General features: G+C 43.5%; 1 protein-coding gene across 18 annotated transcripts in view; it reads right to left on the bottom strand.

Moving 5' to 3' along the window:
- The window catches only part of LOC102932900 (SREBF chaperone), a 109,680-nt gene that overhangs the window by 78,825 nt on the left and 6,735 nt on the right, over window positions 1-24,120 (bottom strand). For 15 of the 18 annotated variants that reach the window (XM_037891332.2, XM_043541750.1, XM_043541742.1 and 12 more), the window contains one exon: window positions 2,192-2,418. In XM_037891332.2, coding sequence (XP_037747260.1) covers window positions 2,192-2,313 — 122 coding nt within the window. In that variant the 5' untranslated portion in view covers window positions 2,314-2,418. Of the gene's footprint in view, window positions 1-2,191; window positions 2,421-18,686; window positions 18,762-22,417; window positions 22,591-24,120 lie in introns of those variants that run through there. The other 3 variants (XM_037891331.2, XM_043541749.1, XM_043541751.1) reach the window with 3 other exon arrangements.

Consider the following 24,120-nt stretch of genomic DNA (forward strand, 5'->3'; position numbering starts at 1 on the left):
TCCTGGATGCACACAGGTCCATTGATGGGGATGCAACCCAGGGCCTCCACTCAAAGATCTTGGGATGTAGACTCCACTCTCCTGGATTTACCCTATTCCTGCTTAACCAGATGCTTTGATGTTTATATGTAGTGCTTGAAAATGCAGAAGGACTTTTTTTCTCCTTCCCTGCCCCCCACTACTTCTTCCCTTCACTCAGAACAGAGAATATTAGAGACACACACCAGGGCTAAGGATGCGTTACTCCTTTCTTGTTGATGAAAGCCACTGAAAAAGTGTTGTAAGACATCACCAGTATGTCTTGGCTGACTAGGACTGAGTTACAGCTCTTACAGCCTAAGTGCTCCGAGTCTGATGTAAGTGGTACTGTGAGGGAGGCCCGTTCTTTCATTAACCTTGGATGAAACTGCTACCTAAATGAGAGTCCCTGCTACTGAAGCTGGTTGGTGGAGAAAATTAATCCCATCTCCAATTCTGACGTACTGTGCCCTTCCGGGTACCTTTCGACCACGGGACAAGGGAAGGGGTGATGATGGCTTCTGTAGGCTAAAGAAGTTAGGAAATTTCTGGAGAGGACCCAGAGGGAATCTCACTCTCAATAGTACATTGGTGTAAGATATCATAGTTCTGATTTGAGACTTAAGAGCCCTGACAGATATGACGAGAAAACAAATATCCTTGTGCCTTGTGGCCACCAATTTCTGAGTCCTATCCTCTGATAGAAATACATTTCTGTAGAAGTTGATATCTATGACTCCCATAAGTAATATTTACTGCACAGAGTCATTCAACTCTCAGTGTTGACAAATCTATGTTACTCTACAATATAATCTTGGCTCTGTGATGGCTGCTCCATGGGTCTTTCCCAGGCTGGGTGCTCAGGTGAGAGGTAGTTTTAAAATGGACCCCTTTTTACCCAAGGAAACCAAGATGTTAAGGGTGCTGTTTAAAGCACAAATCAGAGAGGCAAGTAGGCGAAAAGGTGAAGCACTGTACTGGTAATGCCTATTGCTCGTGAAGTGGAGATATCCAGTATGGGATACTCAGACGGATGTTCAGCTCAACTGACAACAGAGAAACAAATTCCTTTTGGAAATTGCTACTACGGTGGAATTTACAGTCAACTCTATTCAGATCCACAAGATATGAGGCAACTTCCTCTTCTTCCAGAACATGCCTCAGTGCTATTAAGAGTAATTCCATGTTCTCAAATGGAGACCCAGACCTATTAGTAATGGATACATCAGTAACATCCATTAGGACGTTTTTAATCCTAGGACCAACATTCCCATGCCTTGGGACACTGCCAAACACAGATAAAGGCCCCTTTTATTCCACACTCTTCAGCAGCTGTCCAATGCATTTTTGGAAATTTCTCTTTAAACAAGAAGGTATCAGGAACTACAGAAATAGTAATTAACAATCACTTCCTTGTAGTGTTATGCGTATGGAGGAAGCTGCCCTACAGCAAGTAGGGGAATTTCTTTATCATCTATTTTAACACAGATTGGAGGCCCCCTAAAAGAAGTGATTTGGAGAGGAGGAGAGACAGGTCATAACAGATCAACTTCCACTCTTCAGTTAATGTTGATCATTTTAGGCAGATACTTCGAGTGCAAGCTCTTCAAAGCAGAAACTATTCATGTGTTTGCACAGTGATTAGCACGACTGGTTCCCCAGTCTCAACTGCCATAGTCCCCAAGACCCCAGTCTAAATAATAATGGCCTCTTACGAACCAGCGCAACATCCCTGATTATCCAACAATAGTAAGTGCACCCTACACCCCATCTGAGTTCCTATTTTCAGAGAAGAACCAAGCAGTCAGGAGTTACAAGAAATGGGCAGATGAGCTAGGGTTGAGCTGGATAAGGATAAGACGACAAAGTTCCAGGAACAGTAGTTTAAGGCTGAATATTGTGTGGGTAGGTAAGTGGGGGAAGATCATCATTTCCCCTTCCCCACCTCCTATTTCTGGTTCCAGAGTTGACCATTAGTTGGTCTGCTTTTACACATCAAGGTATTTTGTCCCTGGCTTTCCATTTTGCTCCTCAGCATGACAATGACTGGAAGCTCCCAAACACTTCAGGGACAGCACATACCAAAGTGCTCATGCTCAGAGAAAGAGCCTCACAGACCAGTAGCAAGGAACCGAGCCATGACCTGTACAGACAAGTATTTTGCAGCACTTACCAGCAGGCCAGGATGCAGACGCCAGTGAAGAGGATGATGGGAATGGGGTATGAAGCACACAGCAGCCCGTGGTTGTAGAATGCCCGCGATATCTTCTCGCGCAGCTTTTCAGTCAGGGTCATCCTCAGCTGTCGTCACCTAGCTGCCATCCCGGAATGTGTCCTGTGGGTTTCTCAGGTTCACCATGTGCAGCACTTCAGCAAAGCCACCGTATGCAGGATAGGAAGCTGGAAAGGGGAAAGAGAGTGAATCAGAGGAGCAACAGGAGCATTGTCAGCTTGGCTTCACAGCCATCCAGCTGCACATCTCCGCGGGAGCAAGCTGGAAAAACAACTTGTCCTGGGCTTCTGAGCAATAAGTTGTGCCATCAGTCTCCCTGACCACCAGACGAAGACAACAGGAGAGGAGGAGAGCAGGTTGCGTGACATTAGGCACAGCAAGTGAGCAGCCAGTCCTAGGGGCAGAGTGGGAACAGAACCAAGAGAATGTAGGTGCCTCAGGGGCAGAGAGAGATGGGGATGAATAGAGAACAGAATAAAGTTGTCAGTCAAAAGAGGGGGAGCAGAAGGCGAGATGAGATACCAGCTAGAGGGGAAGATATACAGAAGGGCTGAGTGGGAATGGAACTGGGGTGCCTGATGGGTAGGGAGAAGAAGGGGCTGGGCAGAGCAACATAATTGAGCTACCACTGAAAAGAGGTGGCAGAATGCCCTATGCTGGCATATCACTTAGAGGAAGGGTATGGGCCTAGTTGTCAGCAATACAAATACTGTCTTAGGAGAAGGGGGGACCACAGAGAAGCACACTGCTGAGCGTACTTGAGGTTGAGCCTCAGTATGAGCATCCTGGCAGTTAGCGATCCAATCGTGGTGATGGGGGGAGGCAGAGGAAGAGATTAGGCCTAGACTTTACAGCTACAGACAGACAGTTTCAAGGCACTTACTTTTGCTGGGGAAAGCAAGCAATGGTTCAATTTGCCAATCAAGCCAGAGTAGACTGTGCAGTAAAATAAAACACAGCTTGAGTGCTTGCTATTGGCAAAAGACATTTTGCCTTGATTGTAGGACAGGACCTAATGCTTTGTTACTGCCTCACAAATGCAGACCTAGAAGCTGCTCCAGGATCAGGCAGTTCAAACTTTTCTATAAAAATCTACTAGTATATACAGACATTCAGGAGAATTTAAAAAATTTTTGAAAGTGATGCACAAACCAGCCTTTTGGAAAGAAATTGAGTTTTTAAAAAGACTTAGTTTGAATCAGCAAGGGATAATAATGAAGACGAGCCAACAAACAGAAGCAGGAAACAGTGGAGGTTAGAGAGGGAGTGTGAGAGGAAAAAACATCTAACAAACATTCTAAATTTAGTCCAATAATATCCCCATAACCTAACCAAACCTAACCAAACCACCCACGCAAGAGAAAAAATAACACAGGCAGAGTCCAGCAGCAGAGTGGGCAGTATTCAGTTTATTGCACTGAATGCAGCATGACCGGTTACCTGTCTTGTGGGCAGGTGGTGCATGTGTGCATTCAGTGCAAGCAGCTCATGGTCCTCAGAGACATAGTACGGGCTTTTGAGACCAGAGTGGCTGAACTAGAAGAGCTAAGGGAGACAGAAGTACATAGAGGAAACTTTCAGGGATACAGAAGAGCAGTTCCACCCTAGTCTGACAGCCTCTGTGCTGTTAAGGAGAATTAGTGTTTTGGGGAAGAAGATCATCAAGCTAGAGCGGAGAGAAACAATCCCATAGTTGGGACCCTTCTTCCAGATGACGTCATGATGATGTCATGGTATCCTCTCACACTGAGGATACCCTCCAGGGGAGGGGAACCCAGTTATTAGCTTGAGAAAGGTAACAGTAATGGGAGATTCGATTATTAGAAACAAAGTTGGGTTTGTAATGACTGGGTTTGGAAGAACTGCACGGTGAACTGCCTGCTGGGTGCCAAGGTTGCAGATCTCACAAGACGTCTAGACCGATTTATGTGCAGTGCTGGGGAGAAGCCGGTGGTTGTGGTACATGTAGGCACCAATGACATAGGGAGGGATACGAGAGAGGTCCTGGAAGCCAAATTTAGGCTGCTAGGTAAGAGATCAAAGACCATGACCTCCATGGTAGCATTCTCTAAAATGCTTCCAGTTCCAGGTGTAGGACCAGGAAGACAGGCAGAACTGCAGGGTCTCAATGCATACATGAGGCAATAGTGTAGGGAGGAGGGCTTTAGATTTATTAGGAACTGGGGCACCTTTTGAGAAAGGAGGAGCACATGCAGGAAGGATGGGCTCCACCTAAACCAAAACGGAACCAGGCTACTGGCATGTAAAATTAAAACGGCCGTAGAGGAGTTTTTTAAACTCAGGTCTGGGGGAAAGCCAATAGGAGCTCATGGTTCGGAGGAGACATCCCTTAGGGATGACTTTATTAAAGGGGGAACTCTATATCCTAATAAAGAGGATACCAAAGCAGTGGTAAATTACAGGTGGGAGATAGTGAGGAACAGTCAGATGTAAAGGAGTACTTTTAAATATCACTAGAGCCCTTCCAAATTCACAGCTGTGAAAAACGTGTCAAAGACCATGAAATCTGGTCTCCACCGAGACAATTTAAAAACACCATAACACAGGCTCAAACTAAATGCTATTTTTGATTTGGAATTAGGGCTGTCAACTAATCACAGTTAACTCATGCAATTAACTCAAAAAAATTACTTATGATTAAAAAAATTAATCGCGATTAATCGCACTGTTAAATACGAATTGAAATTTATTAATTTTGGGATGTTTCTCTTCATTTTCAGATATATCAATTTCAATGACAGTGCAGAATACAAAATGTATAGTGCTCACTTTATATTATTTTTTATTACAAATATTTGCACTGTAAAAATGATAAAAGAAATAGTATTTTCAATTCACCTCATACGAGTACTGCAATGCAATCTCTATCATGAAAGTGCAACTTTCAAATGTAGATTTTTGTGTTACATAACTGCACTCAAAAACAAAACAGTATAAAACTTTAGAGCCTACAAGTCCACTCAATCCTACTTCTTGTTCAGCCAATCACTAAAAGAAACAAGTCTGTTAACATTTATGGAAGATAATGTTGCCCACTTCTTAATTACAGTGTCACGTGAAAGTGAGAACAGGCATTTGCATGGCACTGTTGTAGCCAGCGTCGCAAGATATTTACGTGCCAGATGCGCTAAAGATTTATATGCCTCTTCAAGCTTCAGTCATAGTTCCAGAGGATATGCTTCCATGCTGATGACGCTCATTAAAAAAAAACAACGCATTAATTAAATTTGTGACTGGACTCCTTGGAAGAGAATTGTACATCTCCTGCTCTGTTTTACCCGCATTCTCCCATATATCTCATGTTATAGCAGTCTCGGATGATGATCCAGCATATCTTGTTCATTTTAAGAATACTTTCCCTGCAAATCTGACAAAATGCAAAGAAGATAGCAATGTGAAATTTCTAAAGATAGCTACAGCACTCGACCCAAGATCTAAGAATCTGAAGTGCCTTCCAAAATCTGAGAGGGATGAGGTGTGGAGCATGCTTTCAGAAGTCTTAAAAGAGCAACACTGATGCAGAAACTACAGAACCCAAATCACCAAAAAAGAAAAATCAACCTTCTGCTGGTGGCATCTGACTCAGATTATGAAAATGAACATGTGTCGGACCGCACTGCTTTGGATCATCATCATGCAGAAATTGTCATCAGCATGGATGCATGACCACTGGAATGATAGCTGAAGTATCAAAGGACATGAGGATCTTCAGCGTAAGAATCTTTAGTGCATCTGGCATGTAAATATCTTGCCATGCCAGCTACAACAGTGCCACGCAAATGCCTGTTCTCACTTTCAGGTGACATTATAAACAAGAAGCAGGCAGCACCATCTTCTGCAAATGTAAACAAATTTGTTTGTCTGAGCGACTGGCTGAACAAGAAGTAGGACTGATTGGATTTGTAGGCTCTAAACTAAAGTTTTACATTGTTTTATTTTTGAAAGCAGGATTTTTTTTTACATAATTCTATATTTGTAAATTCAACTTTCATGATAAAGAGATTGCACAACAGTATTTGTATTAGGTGAACTGAAAAACACTTTTTTTTTTTACAGTGCAAATATTTGTAATAAAAAATAAAGTCAGCACTGAACACTGTATTGTGTTGTAACTGAAATCAATATATCTGAAAATGTAGAAAACATCCACAAATATTTAAATAAATGGTATTCGATTATTTTTTAACAGCGCGGTTTATTTTTTTAAAATCGCTTGACAACCCTATTTAGACTATACAAGACCAAAAAATGCCACCATGGCTAAAAACAGAGTAAACGAGGCAGTTAGAGGGGAAAAAGGGCATCCTTTAAAAATTGGAAGTCAAATTCTACTGAGGAAAATAGAAAGGAGCATAAACTCTGGCAAGTCAAGTGTAAAAGTATAAGAAGGCAGACAAGAAAGTATTTGAAGAGCAGCTAGCTAAAGACAAAAACTAACAGCAAAACAATGTAGTACTTCAGAAGCAGGAAGCCTGCCAAACAATCAGTGGGGCCCCTGGACAATCGAGGTGCTAAAACAACGAGGAGTCCTTGTGGCACCTTAGAGACTAACAAATTTATTTGGGCATAAGCTTTCGTGGGCTAAAACCCACTTCATCAGATGCATGGAGTGAAAAATAAGGGAGGATATGATAGAGATCTAGAAGATCATGAATGGTACAGAGAAAATGAATGAGGAAGTGTTATTTACCCCTTTGCATAACAAAGAACCAAAGAAATTCATAGGCAGCAGGTTTAAAACAAAAGGAAGTACTTCTTCAGACAATGCACATTCAACCTTTGGAACCAGAAGATGTTACGAAGGCCAAAAGTACAACTGGGTTAAAAAAAAAAATTAAGAGAAATGCATGGAGGATAGGCCCATCAGTGGCTATTAGCCAAGATTGTCAGGGATGCAAACCCATGCTCCAGGTGTGCCTAAACCACTGACTACCAGAAGCTGGGACTGGAGGACAGGGGATGGATCACTCAATGTTGCCCTGTTCCGTTTATTCCTTCTGAATGAGCATCTCGCACAGGCCACTGGGCTAGATGGACCATTGCTCTGACCCAGTATGGCCATTCTTATATTCCAAGACCCTGAGCAAAACCAGTGTAAAGCACATGGTATAGAACAGACGTGGGCAAACTATAGCCCGTGGGCTGCATCCGGCCCACCAGCCATTTTAATCCGGTCCTCGAGCTCCCGCTGGGGAGCAAGATCTGGGGCTTGTCCCGTTCCAGCCAGGGAGCAGAGTCAGGGGCTGCTCCATGTGGCTCCCAGAAGCAGCAGGTCCCCCCCTCTGGCTCCTTCGCATGGGGCAGCCAGGGAGCTCCACTCCACATGTTGCCCCCATCGCAAGCACCGCCCCTGCAGCTCCCATTGGCTGGGAACTGCAGCTAATGGGAACCGCACGGGTGGGAACTGCGGACAGGGCAGTGCACAGCAGAGCCACCTGGCCGTGCCTCTGCTTAGGAGCCGGAGAAGGGACATACCGCTGCTTCCGGGAGCCGCTTGAGGTAAGTGCGGCCCAAGCCTGCACCCGAGTCATGCCCCTGATCCCACTACTGCCCTCCGAACCCCTCAGTCCCAGCCCAGAGTACCCTCCTACACCACAAACCCCACATCCACAGCTGGCCCCACCCAGGAGCCCGCACCCCCAGCCACAGCCCTCACCCCCTCCCGCACACCAACCCCAATTTCATGAGCATTCGTGGCCAACCACACAATTTCCATATTCATATGTGGCCCCTGGGCCAAAAAGTTTGCCCACCCCGGTAGAGAACAATAACCTACAAAACGAGACACTTAGATGTAAATACTTTCCACAATTCACGGAAAGCAAAGGTTACCCACAAGTTGTGTGTTGGAAAGATGAAATGTGTAATTTGCAGAAAGCATGAGATGTTTCCTTGATAAGGGCAATCTTCTTGTAAATGGGCAAAAACTCCTTTATTCAGGACCATACTGCTGCTCATGTCAAATTCAGGGAAGCAGAAAGTGTGTCACTTTGTCCACAAGAAGTGCCCATTATTGGCTGCTCTATCAAGTCCACCTGGAGGTGACCCAAAGTTGACCACTTTGGTTTAAACCAGTTACAGAGCTGTTAAACTGGACTTCATCTTGAGATTTTGAAACACTCTGCAACCTGCACGACAAATAAGGCCTTAATCTCAGATCAAACTCTATTTAATACCCACAGAGGGAAACTTTACAGAGGTAATTGCAGAGTCATGAAAGTTTCTCAAAAATGCATATGAAATCTTGGTTTGATGAGTCTTTGTTAACAGATCCACTTTTACTGGTCTATAGCTCAGCCATGAGAGTATGTCAGGTTTGTGCAAGACGGCTAACCTTTCATTCTCTTTGCTGACACAGTATGCTGGAATCTGGAAGGAATAAGGGAAGAGCTAACAGTTGTGGGAGATTCTCTCAGCAGAGAGTTTTCAAAACTGATTTGCCTGAGTTTAGTGCAGCAGTAAATACAGGCTGCTCAAATATTGAGCAAGCCAAGTGTAAACCTCATGATACTGTGCACTGAAGCCAGCACAACCTTCAGCTTGCTATTTGAGATCTCAAAAAAACCTCTAAACGTTTGAATTGAGAATAGTGAATTTCAAGATCTCAAAAGGCAACAGCATCTTCAAGCCCTCATTAATACACTGGAGTGAACGGTGAGCTTATTTAGAAATAGCCAACATGTATGCTGGGTGTTTAGTCAGGCCAGATCACTGAAAACAATTATTAAAAACCATCAGTTGGAACATAGGCCAGAAACTGAATCAGAACTGATGCAGCCTGAGTTAGGGAAATTGTTTAGGACATTAAGACAGGCAAGTTTGTGGACACATTATATCCCACAATGGACTTAATCACAGTTGAGACTCTCACTTTTCAAGGAGAGGTTCTCTTGATGGCTGAGGATTTGCAAGAACTAGAAAGCACTATGTTGGAATTCACATGAAAGAAAGATATCCCTGACATAAAACTTACTTTTATGGATGAGAAAATTGAAAAGATAAATATTTCTGGATCTTTAAAGGCAAAGCTGCAGAAAAAAGTTAAATCTATACCCTTGAGGCTGCCAGTGACCCTTCTGCAACAAACATTTACCCAGTGTCAACAGTGACTCCACAAAATGGTCTAATTATAAAAAGATTTGACTACATGACCCAGGTCTCTCCTGGGTTCAGCAGAACCCGCTGTCTGAGTCCTTGGTTGGGTGTACAGAAACAAAAAGGTGATTTTATTTGGCTGGCAGCCGCTTGTTCCCAACCAAAGGCAAGTCACCAGCAGCAAATCAAGAGAATGACGGTCCCGGCCTACCTTCCCCTCAGGGAGGCTCTGACAGGCAGCTGACACTTAGGGTATGTTTACACTACAAAATTAGGTTGAATTTATAGAAGTCGATTTTTAGAAAGCGATTTTATACAATTCTGGGTGCAGGAACAGCTCTCAGGGTGAGAGCTGGAAGTCTGGTCTCCTTCCCTTGATGAAAATGAGCTGTGCTCTTTCCTTTTAATCCCTCCCTCCAAGCCTGACACCTACTGCAGGTGTATAGGGGGGCCCTGACTGAGCCCACTGTAGGTCATTGACCCTTTCCTGGCCAGTATGGGATATGCATACCCTATCGAAGACTCAGATCCATTATGGCAAGGTATAAGTCACTCTGATAAGCCAGTTAAGCAGATACAGCATGATGAGAAAGGAATATGCCCCATGACAGTGATTGCCTTAATCAGATATAAATCCCATCACATTCCTAACAAGAGACAGGGAACATGGATATTTAACAAAAGCTTTTAACCACCATAAATAAATTCCATGTTGCTTGGCTAAAAGGCTACTCAGGTAATAACTGCCTACAAGTTTTTGAAAGGCAAACAGCAAAGAGGGAAAGTAGTTGTTTAGGCTTGTTCAAGGAGGTCTAACTAGGAGTAATGGGATAAAATCCAGCACTGGACAGTATAGTCTCAATAGGAGGGAAAAGCTTCCTGACAGTAAGACCTAAGGTCACCTCTGCCTTTCTGCTCTTAGACACACTCTGGCTAAACCTGCCATTTGTGATAGGAATATGCAGTTTTAACTGCTTTGAGAACCCAACGCAGTACAACACAGCTGTGAGATGTGAGCCGAGCCCATATTACAGCAAACACTCATCAACTTACTCAGCATTGGAGCAGCCTGATTTTGGTAGCTTCTTTTTTCTGACAAGGTGACAATTGAGAATCCACTGTCATTACAGTATTGACCCTGAGAAACCAAGCACAGTCAAAGCAATATGCAAACCTGTTTAAGTTACTGTTGTCAGTTTAAAACTGAGCTCCCAATACTAACCTTCCTACAAAAGAGACCAAACGTCATTGTCCCAAACAGGGAGTCCACTAGGTCATTTACCCGCTATACCTGTACACCCACTACTGCCTGTTTGTTTTGGCAAATCTGTGCAAACAGAAGCCAAGTTTACTGAAGAACAGTTGCAATCTCACCCTTTGAGAAGAGCTGCCACTTAAAATTTCCCTTTGGCTTCTCAGCCTGCTGCTTTCTGGGGACAGCTGGCATTTTTGGCATGTTAATCAGACATCTAGAACTAGTCTCCTAGTACTTGATGCAGGAAAAGAAACAGTTTATTTCCCAAAGCTCAAGCATCTGCTGCTTTCCTTACATTCTATTAAGCCAGAGATGTAGAGTCAGTCATTGTATTTGATGGGCACGGGATTTCTAACGGGCACTGGCTCGCTGTATCACTGACCTGTTGAATCCCACACGGCTTAGAACAAACACCTCAGTGTTTCTCAGCCAAGAGAGGAGCAACTTAGGAGCACTGAGTATATCCTACTTAAGTTATAGAACATCTTGCTCACAGAAGTTAATTTTAGTCCCAAAAAAAGTAACTTATATCAGTAACTTTTGTTACTAACATTAATGGTATTTTGTTGGGAGGGAGCATTTTCTGAACAGTAGAGCACCGGCTGGTGGTCAGAAGACCTGGGCTTTACTTTCACCTCCACCAGATTCACTTCGTGACCTTGAGTAAGTCATGTAATTTCACTGTGCCTTTGCTTTCTCTGCTTGTTAAATTCAGGTAATACTGTCCTCACAGAAAGAAACTTACATTTGTTAATTCTTGAAAATTTGAAGTCTTCAGACAGTAGGGGCTAGAGAAGTTCTTTACAGTAAACACCAGCCCAGCAACCAGTAGTCTGTCTTGAAAAATTTACAGGACACTAGCTAAAGATAGAGGGGAGGGGGCTTTTTTTTTTGGTCAGTTTCACTCTGCTCCAGTTCTTGAAAGTGTTAGGAGCACATGCATTAGAACTGTCAGTGTGCAGACTCAAGATACTGTTGCATCAGTTCACATTTACAAACTATAATGGCTAGACTTCTTTAAAAGACCCCACAAGCTTTGAGTCTGAAATTATTGTTGACTTAGAACCCACTTATTCAGAGAACGTTTCCTACTCTCCACTAACAAAAGGATTTGTCAAGTCTTGCATAACCAACCCAACAAAAATGAAAGGTTACATGGAAATAGAAAGGCCATTAAAGAATTCTTTCATAAGCTCATAAACCAGTATTTTGCATTTCTGGAGCACCGTACATCCAAGGATCTCACTGCACTTTCCAGACATGTAATTAAACTACCACCACCCCCACATGAGGTACTCCTTCCATTTTACTAATGGCAAAAAAACAGAGGTGCACTGAAGTTAGACAACGTGCCCTAGAATAGGGGATCCCACACTGTGGTATGTGAACCACCATACATAAGCTTCATGCTCCATCCACTCACTTCACAGCAGTTTGGTGTGGTTTGTTTTTTTTTTAAATCAATGACTGGGACCCACACCCCTAGCACACACAAAGCATGTAACAGAGCCAGGAACAGAAGCCAGGTTTGGGCTTTTTAAGCACCTCGAGATCTTCAGATAAAAAGGTGCTTAAACAATAATTCTGTACATCTTTTATCCATTCCTGTCTTAAGCGCAGAGCATTATTACTGTTAGAGGATTACAAAAATTCCAGTACCTGCCTCAAGTGTGATTTAAATTAAGATGCTTTTCTCTCGGTAAAAAGAAAAGGAGTACTTGTGGCACGTTAGAGACTAACAAATTTATTTGAGCATAAGCTTTCATGAGCTACAGCTCACTTCATCAGATGCATGCAGTAGAAAATACAGTAGGGGGATTTTATATACACAGAGAACATGAAACAATGGGTGTTACCATACACACTGTAGGAGAGTGATCAGGTAAGATGAGCTATTACCAGCAGGAGAGAAAAAAACCTTTTGTAGTGATAATCAAGGTAGGCCAATTCTCGGTGCAATTCCAATGCTTTATTAACTACCAATCCTTACACCCAGCAAACAATAGTTAATGTAACTACCTAAGAGCCCTGAGGGTGGGATGAAGCTTATCAGTACCTGTAAGCTGCCTAAGGACAGCACTGCATTATATTTTCCCCACCCAGCTATTAAGAAATGATGGCACAATACAACATTACTCCACTATTGCTTGAGAAACATTTCCCGAAGCAGTCTTGCTACACAGTCTATCAAAGACATTGTGCGGCATCCGCAGCCTCACCGCAAAGTGCCAGTCCAATGCTGCAACAGCTTCACAGAAGAGGAGAATTCAGGTTATAACCAGTTCATGCTACAAATAGGATGGAAGAAGATTCAAACAAGCTGGAGCCAGAAACTACATTGTCACCTCAGCCTGGTCTCCCCTCTCCCAGGTACAGTAAGAGATGGCAATAGCACTTCTGAACCACTGCAGAGTAATACAGCACAGCAAGCCACATCACCTGAAGGGAAGCAAAGCTAAGTAAGTTTTACACTGGTGAACTGCGCTCTTTGGACAGCTGTGGAGATAGGAGTCTTCCATTCACCACAGGCAGCAGCGGGGCTAGCTTCCCCACTAGTGTGCCTCACTCGTAAGGATGGACCTTCCCTCGGGAAGAGAGCTGAACCTCTGTGGGACATTCTGCTACTGGTTTCTCTAGGGAGAGCACCTTTCAATCAGCTCTGCCATCTAGTACACCTACTGAAGTCTCCTGGGCTGTCAAGGGAACACAGTTCACTAATGTAAGATTTACTTTACCACAGAGGTTTGAGATGGAAGGTGATGGTCCCTATCCCACGACTTTTCATCCCTTCCTTCCATATGCAGGAAGTGAAATATGGCCAGAGCCAATAGGATGAGAGCTACTGGATAGTTGGTCTTTTGCGGGTTGCTGGAGACCCGATGACATCACAATGCCTAAGCATGAAGTCATTACACATCATAAATGCTTATAAGATTATATTAAAAAGGAGCTTTCCCGCTGGCTGACAAGCAGTATTTAACACAGAGTACCTCAAGACAGACGAGGTCACAGAAGTCTCATGTGGATGCAGTGAAATCATTTCTTGCTGTTCTCCCATAATGCAATATGGGCAGAAAGAACAGCCAGCACTCACACTCCATTCACCCCAGGGCCCAACCTCTCCTCCAGCTGATCATGACCTGTTCTTACACTTCTGTGGTCAGGTAATCACCCCATTAAGTCACATTCTACTGTATACCGCTACTAGTAAGCAAAAGAACTTTGTCAGTATACACAAGCTGCCTAAGGACAGCCCTTTCATTACATGTCCCCCACTCCCTTCCCTGTGCCCTTTTCCATACTGGAGCAGTACACCAGACACTATTTCCTCATTCATCTCTCTTCTAAAAACACCACGGCTTGCCCTGACTATCCAGCTGGCAGTAGCTCATTCTCTTGCATTATCCATCTATCAGGAACTCTCACTCAGACAAGAGTCACTTTCCTCTCTTTAAAGCCCTTTTACAGGAGTTTAATGTTATAAAGTATTTTGAGAAACAATGGGCCAAATTCAGTATGCAATGGAATTGGAGTTGAACCTGGTCCATTTGATTGAAGACAACCTATCCAGATCAGTTGTATGCTACCATACTGTGTGTTAGGGGATCTGGTAATGTCACTGTGAAATAAATGCTACAACAGCATAATTGAGTTATGCAAAAATATCTGTGGGAAACTGATGGCTTTCATCTCAGGCCAACTAATTCAAACTCAGACTAAGTCAGCAGTGGCCAAAATAGCTCCTACGTGTGAAAGCACCTCTGTGGTGGTATGAACGGTCTATGGAGAGAACATAGAGAGAGATCAGGGAATTGGTAATGGGACCCTGACCCCCTAGGTCACCAGCGACAAATATTTCACACGTCCGTTGGCTGTTCAGGGACCAATATGAAATGAATCTTGGGATTTCAGATCAATTCCTCGTAGATGTGTCCACACCACAAAAATCTACCACCAGAGCTGACACCTTCTTTTTGGCAGTATCAGGAGAGGCAAAGTAGACTTATCACTCGAGGTTGGTCCGTCTGTGGTGGGGTTGAGACTTGGGGTGGGAAAGCTTGCACTGCCACTGCATGCATTGTACATGTTCTGAAGGCACAGGATACAGCCTAGAGGGATGCCACTTTGTCACACTGATAAAAATTGCCAGACATGGCAATACCCTGCAATATTCTTGGGAGACCTAACTGAATTCAGATTAAGAATCTTTGGGGTCAATTGTATTAAATGAATGGTTTATGTATTGTTGGTGGGCTGGAATTGTATGTAATCTCTCAATGGGGGGAGATTTGACAAATACAAGGCCTGGGGTTACAAGGACTATACTGAACAATCTGCCAGAAAAGAATGGACTTTCGGAACAAAAAATGTTAAATGGTTTTTCTGGGGAATAACTTTGAGGAGGTGAATGCAAATTCCCCACCTCCATTTATGCAGAAACCCAGTCTTTGGAAGCTACCCTCTGAGGATAGGGCCATTGTCAGCTGACATTATGAGGCCAAGACCAAACTCAAGCTGGATAAAGGAAAGACGGAACTATTCATGGTTGGTCTGGTTCTGAATCTGAGACAGTAAAGAACTTGTAACCCAGCTGTAGGTTGTGAAGGATCGACAACTACCAGAGTCTGAGGGGGAACTGGGGTGACCTCGGATAAGCTTTTTAGCATGCATATGGGTTCTTTTCTTGATTCTAATATGATATCTCTGTAATGCATTCACCTTAAGAAGAATTGTGCTTGCTTAGAAAGAGGGGTATAGTAACTTGTAACTGCTGGCAATACACTGTTCATAACTTCTGGAGAGAAAGCAAAGCGCAGATGCTGGCCTTTTGGGCAGTCTGGCTTGCTGGACATATCATAACATAGGCAGGGGAACTGTGCAATCTAGACAAACCCCAGTCAGGAACATAAGAGCGGCCATACTGGGTCAGACCAAAGGTCCATCTAGGCCAGTATCCTGTCCTCTGACAGTGGCCAATGCCAGGTGCCCCAGAGGGAATGAACAGAACAGGTAATCATCAAGTGATCCATTCCCTGTCGCCCATTCCCAGCTTTGGGCAAACAGGCTGGGGACACCATTCCTGCCCATCCAGGCTAACGGTCACTGATGGACCTATCCTCCATGAATTTACCTAGTTCTTTTTTGAACCCCATTATAGTATTGGCCTTCACAACATCCTCTGGCAAAGAGTTCCACAGAGTGAGGGAGAGAGTCAAGAGTCTCTGCTCAAGAGAGAGATGAGAGCTGGGAGCCAGAAACCTTCAATCGGGTGCCCTTGGGGGACCACGGAGGAGGCGGGGGAATACTGGTGCAGTTGCCCTGAACTGTGACAATCAACAGTTAAAAATAAGCCTAACTGAAGCTAGCTGTAGCGTACAAAGTTTAATGAAGAGTATGTAACAGTGACAGACCCGTCATACTGAATAAGGTTGTCTATATTTAGGCCGCTTAGCAGCACAGCTGCAGTGCTTCAGTGTAGACACTTACTACACTCCCATCACTGCAATTAATCCAACTCCCCAAGAGGTGGTAGCAAGGCTAATGGAGGAATTTTTCTGTTGATCTAGCATTGTCTACACTGGAGGGCTGGTCAACTTAACTATGTCGCTCAGGGGTGTGGACTTTTCACACCCCTGAGCAACGTAACTGAGCCAACCTAACCTTTTAGTGTAGACCTGGCCCAAGTCTTGCACTGTAAAATACCTTTCTCCCATTTCCACATACTTTATGTAAACCATCAGGCTTGCCACACTTCCCAAGCACAGAAGAGGAACAGGCTACTTCTTTTGGCCATAAACCCACCCAACTGAGAAAAGTCATGACTAGACAGACCAACACCGAAGCGTGGCTCAGCAGGCAAAGGAGTACACCCTGTTACCCTGCAGCATTTCAGATTTCTGATGTGGCTTGTACACTCTGGTTTGGCTAGCTTACTCTCGGGATTATCAAGACAGTGGCTGAAAGTTTCCAAGTTCTTGTAATGTCAGATTGACCAGGGCGGGAAGTGAGCGATTCCAAGATTACCCAAAGGATTTCTCTTTGAGGGAGGTAACAGTTACTGGATGACACTTCTGCACACATATACCACTCCTCCTCACTGCGCAGCAGCATTATATGTTCTGCACTTCTTCCTTTCACCCTGAAGATCATTTTACAGACGCCACATATAAAAGACATCCCTTCACCACTGAAATGCAGCCGCCCTGGGCATGGATGGGTGCAGTAAGGTACACTGGCGCACCACAAACTCAGTAGTAGAGGTGGAGGGTATATTTTACTAAAGACATGGGGGGGAAAAAACACCGTGATTTTTTTTTTTTTTAAACCAATACAGTTTTAAGGTCCCACATGAAAGAGCCACACGCAGCAAGCGTCACAGAACTCTGATTATCTACGTCAGTAGGAAGACAAGGTGAATCAACCCTGCTGGGATTTGATCCCAAGGATTCCAGACAGCCTACGCATTGCAAACCTGATGCTTTGGTCACTAAACCTTCCCCTCTGAACAAATCCTTGAGCACAAGGTTGAGCCAGTTTAGCAGGACACTAACAGATTAAAAAAAAAGTTTCAAAAAATTTCATTGTAACTAACTTTTCCATAATGTCACAAAAAATTGAAGAATAATTTAAGTATTCCTCTGCAGTCTTAGCAACACATACCAGAACACTGGGCTAGTAGGATAGTGAAAATAAGTACTATATATTCATTGTTCAAGTTTCGAGAAAAGCAGTTAATAAGCAGCACTGATTTTTTTGAAGAAGTAATTTCACTTAATTTTACTGTTTTTAGAAACATAGCTAAATGATTCTGCCTTAAATAGGATTTTTAACTTGCCAACATCTATTTAAAGCACCTAGTATGGAGATACGAGATTGGGGATGGAGTGCATCCAACAGTGGTGAATAGACACATTATGCTACACTGCTGACTATTAGAATCCCCACTGGAGTGTATCCTAAATATATTCACAGTCTGCACATACTGTAGAGCAAGTAGACAGAGACCGGACATCCCCCTTCTACTTCGCATGACGGAAACATGTTTCCACTAGGACCAGCCCTCAGCTTAGAAGCAGCATATGCGGGGACCTTTGTTGGCGTAGCTGCGTATGTAAGCTCTGGCTGCATACTATTTCAGAAAAAGGAGGGACTCACCAAAAAAATGCAGATCTGTACAGGTTGTTCCACTTCTCTCCCCCTTTGCCCAATATGAAGCAAAAAAAGCTGGCTAGCATTCCCTTACAATGCAGCTCTGAAGGTTAAACAGGGCACATGGACTGTCCGAGGGAATTCACCTTCCTAATGCTACATTCGCTTGCAGTGTATTTACCAGACCGATAACCTTCCCAGCAGCGTCCATCCCCAGAGATCAGCAGGGAATTGACTACAGAATGACTTCTACTTTCAAAGTCATTTCAAAACAAGAGACGATAACAGGACTGATCCTGTTTGGGGCTGGATGAAACATCCTATTCCAAAACTGTGCTGTCACATGGGAATCACAGGTTCAGCAACAGGTGCTGAAAGCTCAGTTTCCAGCCAAAGCAGGCTAGGTAAACAGACAGCCATTACAGGACAGAGGGCACTCCTTACTTGGCAGAATTTGACATGCATCTCTACATACTGTACAGACACAAACTTGCTGTCATGATGAGATTGCACAGGAGGACACCACAGTCCTGTGCTGTGCCCCCAGAGACACACAGCATCTGCAAGTGGCACCTCTAGCACCAGGGTCTATAATCTGAACTCGTCTTCACTGAGCAGCCAAGGGTCTCTGAAGTCTCTTGCCAGCACTCTCTGCAGAGGTGGCTGCTGTACAAGTTACCTGAAACTCAGAACATCAAAGAGTTCACAATGAAGATACAGATGAAAATGAATTCCACCACAGTCTGCTACCAACTACAAGAGACACAGGAGGTCTCTGGGCCCTAGATCAGGTACACACCAGGGAGCAGGTGTCTCAGGCCCAAGGCCAGCATTCTATACAAGCGGCCACCGCACAAGTTGCTCAGCTGATCCATAACCTGGAGCTGCTAGACATAGCCTCTCTTCCCCCCTTACCAAAGTAGATCCATGGAGGAGTACTGACAGCAGCTGCAGTAGGAGCTCTCCTCTCCCAGCCTGAAAGATGCTCCAATAGCAGCAACAATAAGAGAGGGGAAATGAAAGAGGAACCCATAGAACCCAACCTTCCAATCACCCAATAAAAAAAGTCTCCTGACTGAACTGACATTTTGACATCTGCTCCAACGTGGGCTGATGGGTGGGAAGTGGAGCCATTTCTCTAAAGAGAGGTTCAGAGATGAAAAATCAAGTATGTGCTGAGGACATTAATCTCCCTTTATGAGCCTGCTAGACAGTCAGCTTCATAACACCACGCTGCTGTTCTCTGCTTCTATTCCCATGGCGAGAACAGCGTGCTTTGTGCAGTGCAGACACACAAAGGCCAAGCGAAACAGAACATTTCCTGTGGGAAAATCACAACCCAAGCACTGACCCTTTGGGGGCTGGTGTCTTGTGTGGGTGAACACTGACTCAGCTCTCTGGACATTTTGGAGCCTTGCTTCTGAATCTGTTCTGTGCAGAGAACCTAAAATTCGTTTCAGGTTCCATTCCCCCTACCCCCAGAAAACAACATCAGCCAAGTGATCACCTCTGTAACTAGGTTTGAACTGGGCCCCTTCCCACGCTCTCATCACAACTACCGGAACCAGACCACACCTTTCCAATCCAAAACATATCACTATCTGTGACCACACTGTCAACCAAGCCGGGTCTCTGGCCCCCTATCGCACTGCACATCAAATTAAGGCTCTAACTGTTAGAGTCTTGAAGATAAGAACAGCAAGCTGCCCCTACCTATATATCTGACCTGATCTTCTTTCATGTGGTTCACCAACAAACAGCAACCATTTTCAACAAACATCAGCTACTTCTTGCTTATCCTTTTCCCCAACGTGTCTCTACAGCTTTTCCCACCATGCCTCTTGGGCTTCAAATTGCTCCCCAAGCCACTTCCCTCAGCTCATTCAAATCCCTCTAAAACAAAAAACATTCACACCTTCATGGCAGAAGTGAGTTTAACAAAAAATTAAGGGACCATACCATTAAGATGTATACATGTCTCAGTGCGTAGTCACTCTTGGTGCCACCCTTTTCTATCCTCTCCCCTCAGCTATAACACTCAGTCAAGTCTTGGGATGTATTAGACTGCAAGTTGTTTGAAGTATGGACCATGGCTTTGCTTGTTTTGCAAGGCACCTACCACATCCTGGGGTGCTGAGAAATAATGACCAGTATCAAAATAGCCAGCATTTGAGAACACAAGCAAGAAAAGTAAGCTGGCCTCACAAAGGCTTTAAAAAAAAGAGAATGGAGCTGCTGAAACAAGCAACCCTTGATCTTACAAAGAGGCTGAATGATCTCAGTAACAACCTGAAGTGCTGATTCCTTTAGTAGCACAAGACACAAGCACCAGCCCTCATTTTTGGGACATCCCGTGGTCCTCTACTCCACAAGAGAAGAGCATTAAGTTGAAATTTGTCCAGGACAAATGAGTTACGTATAGTAATTACATTGGTTCTCATTTGCCAGAATGTCCCTCTGTACTTTCAGTTGGACTAGGTGTTCTTTGCTTTTTGTCATAAAATGGCATATAATGCTGCTCTGACTGGTATGGATGACATGAACACACATTTGGGCATGCCCTGAAATCCAGCTATTCTGGATGAAAGACAGTAAAGAAATGGAAGGATCAGTTGAAAGAGACATCTATGTTGTTTAGAAATTTACTTCCCATTTTTGATTTAGCCAAAGGGAGGTTAATAGAACCTCTATACACATCATATGAAATAGAAGACTTATTTTTCCAACATAGTTCCCTTCTCTACAAAGCTACTACTTTAGACCACTTCTGAGCAAACGCTTGTCCAGGTTAGCAGCCCTCTGTTCTTCCTACAACCATATTTAACAGGAATAAAAAATGACGATGTAGCATGGAAACCTTTCTTACTGGAGATAATTTTTTCCAGCATGTCTTGCAGGAGTCAGCCATTTACAACACTGTCAAATTTTTATTACTGAATGTCCTGTACAGCAAGTACAGATATGGGAGTGCAAGCTGGAATTTATCCTGCCTCATACATAAAATTATCAGCTAAATTCTAACTACAAAATCTTAGTTATGTAAAGCAAAACCCAGTATGATTTAGAGAAATCTTGACTTTTAAGCGGGATTAAGCCAGGTGTTGAAATCACAGCAAGAGAAGAAATGGGGAGCCCCAAAGCGTCGCGCTTCAGATGACGACAGCTGCCCAGAAAGCAAAGTGAACATGGAGAAAAGTTCAATGGCTTGGTATAGAGAAGAGATGCAGACCATCACATTTTACTGAAGGACTCAACAGAAAGAGCTATGTATCAGTTTAGCGTAGAACCTGCCCTCTGCACAGTCCCACAAGGACATGCCTCTTCAATAAGTGTATTAAGTGGTTCTCAAATGTCATCAAGCCCTTCAGAAAACAAACTCTGTTTGGTCAAGGGATTTTTTTCATCAAACAGGATTTCCACTGAGCCGTTCTGTAGTAGTTTGCCAACATTCATTCTATCAGTCCACACCAGGTTGACAGCCTCTTCCACATTCATGTCCTGAAGCTAGCCATGCTTGGTGGTATAGGCTACTAAGAGGCAGTTTTAGCCAAGTCCATTTCTCTCCACTACCACCACCGCAGAAGTAGAACTTGCCTGGGACTGCCATTGCTAATAGCCTTACTCTGAAATTTAAGGTTTACTGACACAAATATCAGCTCTAGTTACCAGATCCCGACTGGCCTATCGCCATTATCACATAACACTGGGTCTCATTTCCTTCCTTAGAGGGCACCATCTGCATGGGCAGACCTGGACATTACTTGAAGGAACTCTGTACTTAGACGCCATGCAGAAGGTAAAACATGGGGAACTGGTTTTGTTCACGGACTCTGCAGTTATGAAGTTATGGGGAGATCTTCACCAACCACCTAATGGAAGCTGTATAATGTCTGATCATGTTACCACTCATGGAATAATCAGCCTCCTCTTGTTTATCAATGTGGCTGCTTCACAGCAAATGGCTAGGGAATGCACCTGCCCTATAAGAATCAAAAGGATGATGCAACAACCACATGCAATTACATCCTCTGCACTCTGAAATGCAGCATACTGAGAACCTACAAGCGATAAAGAGCAAGGTCTACCACTGCCCTCTCCAACTGATCATGGAGGGGAACAGACCCAAATGATACTCAGCAGATACCTGCTCGGTACTACAGAGGAAAGCATAAAAAAACACCAAGAATCCCATTAACAGGTTCTTGTGGGCATGGAGGGAAAGTTCTTTCCCAATTCCAGCTATGGTAGTAGTCAAGTCATGCAAAAACTGTCTCCTGGATACAAGGAAACACCACCATAGTTTAAGCATACAGCTCCAATCACACCCCAAAATGCCAGAGCAATACATACTGTCTTGCAAATGTATTTTTTTCCAGTTTAAAAAATTTAAAATATATCTCCATGAAAAATAATCTGTAGGGATTAGAAAGTGCCAAGTATTATTATTATTTATCCTGTTGTAGGCCTTAACTAAACTCCACCCCTCAATTTTCACCACCACTTTGTAGGCTTCTATCCCCCTCTTGGATATAGTTTCACCAAGTTATACCATTTTAGCTCTTTCCACAGTCAATCAACCCCTCCAGTCCCCGGATCATTGGTTGCTCCTCTCAGTTATTTAGAGTTTACAAATAATGTACACTTACCGAAGCTAAGTTTCATCATCTTGCTCATGTTCCCTCTCACCCCATGACTTCAAGTTAACACTTCAGTTGTAAGCTTCTGGGCATATCTTTCTATTTGTACTGTGAAGCACCTAACATACTTTTGAGCATTATTAAATAAGACAGTAACTCTCTTCAGTTTGCCAAAACCTTTGTTAAATGAGACCAATGAAGGAAGACCAACATGTATGTCTGACTGAGAAGCATTTTTAGGCTGGGGATGCATCGGTCAGCTAACACTTCCACCATCACATCCTGGTGGGGTTTTTTGGTTTCTTTGTTTTTTTAATCTCTCTCTCTCTCACACACAATTCACTAAAGGCAGGAAGTACAATTTAGCACATCCACCACAACAGATGTGAGAGAATTACAGAACCACCCAAAACCAGTACACACTTTTACACACCAATTATTATGCTGAAACAGAGCACAGCATCTTCTCCCTCTAGTTTTAAAAAGTGTCTTATGTCCCTTCCCCACCCGGTCTTCAACAAACAGGAGAAATGATAGGTTGTAATACAGTGGCATCCATATCATTTATTGTATGCATTGCACTAGTGCCTAGGGGCCCTGGTCCATGTTTGGGGCCCCTATCATGTTAGGTGCTATGCAAACACACACACTCACACACAAAAAAGACAGTCTTTGTCCTAAAGAGCTTACAATCTAAGTATAAGACAAGAGACAACAGTTGGATAGAGAGACAAAGGAGCATAAGGAAACAATGAGACATCTCTGTTCTTAGAGGACCTCCGTATTATTGCCCCACTAGCCAGAGCAGCATTATAATCTAGTGGTTAAAGCACAAGATCTGAGCTTTTATTCCTTGCTCTGACACTGCCTTACTCTGACCTTCAGCAAGTCATTTCCCTACCTGTATGCACAGGGATAATATTTACCTCCCCACTCCTTTCTGAAATCTTTGGATAACACTGTTAGCGTAAAGGCGGTTTTTATTGTAAAAAAATATAAATACACATCAGTTATGTCTTATATGCACAGTGTACCCAGAAAAGATTCACTTGTCTCTTAAGTAAGCAATTCCCCAACTGCACTGTCATCTGTTTACTCCTACATCCAGTTTCGGGTAAAAGTTTGGCACTGCCTCTGTACCTTTATCCCGAGCACATGGCTCCTTTCATTATGAAGGACGAATCCCTGATGCAGGAAGAGCAAGATAAAATTGAACAAACTGTGGTCTTTATTGCCCTCTACTTTAAAAAAAAAAAAACAAAAAACAAAACAAAAAACCCACAACAAAACGAAAAACAGAGTGGAGAAAATCTGTGGGCCAAGAATCATTTCTGCATGTCATGCTCCTTCCTAGAAGTGGCCTTGGGTACACTTTTGAACAAAATATTTTCTATTGCTGCAGCCTTGTTAAGGGGGATTTCACCACGACAGAAGAGAACATCCATATTTCATTTTTTTTTTCCCATTTTTCAAGGACAATTTTTTTTTTTGGTGGAGAAAGGGAAAGAGGGTTTATGCAACACTCAAATGTATTCTACTGGAGGGGGAAGTGATGATGCAGGAAATTGCTATCGCACTTGTCGTCTCTAGATCAGTAGCTCAATCTGGGGCTACATAGATACTGCAGTGAATTTTCAAAGCACTTCTCAGCTAAACTAGATCTCACAGCAAATTCCTTACCACACTTCTCAGTTTTCTCCCTCCCGTCATAA

Source organism: Chelonia mydas, chromosome 2, assembly GCF_015237465.2.
Source record: "Chelonia mydas isolate rCheMyd1 chromosome 2, rCheMyd1.pri.v2, whole genome shotgun sequence".
Lineage (NCBI taxonomy): Eukaryota > Metazoa > Chordata > Testudines > Cheloniidae > Chelonia > Chelonia mydas.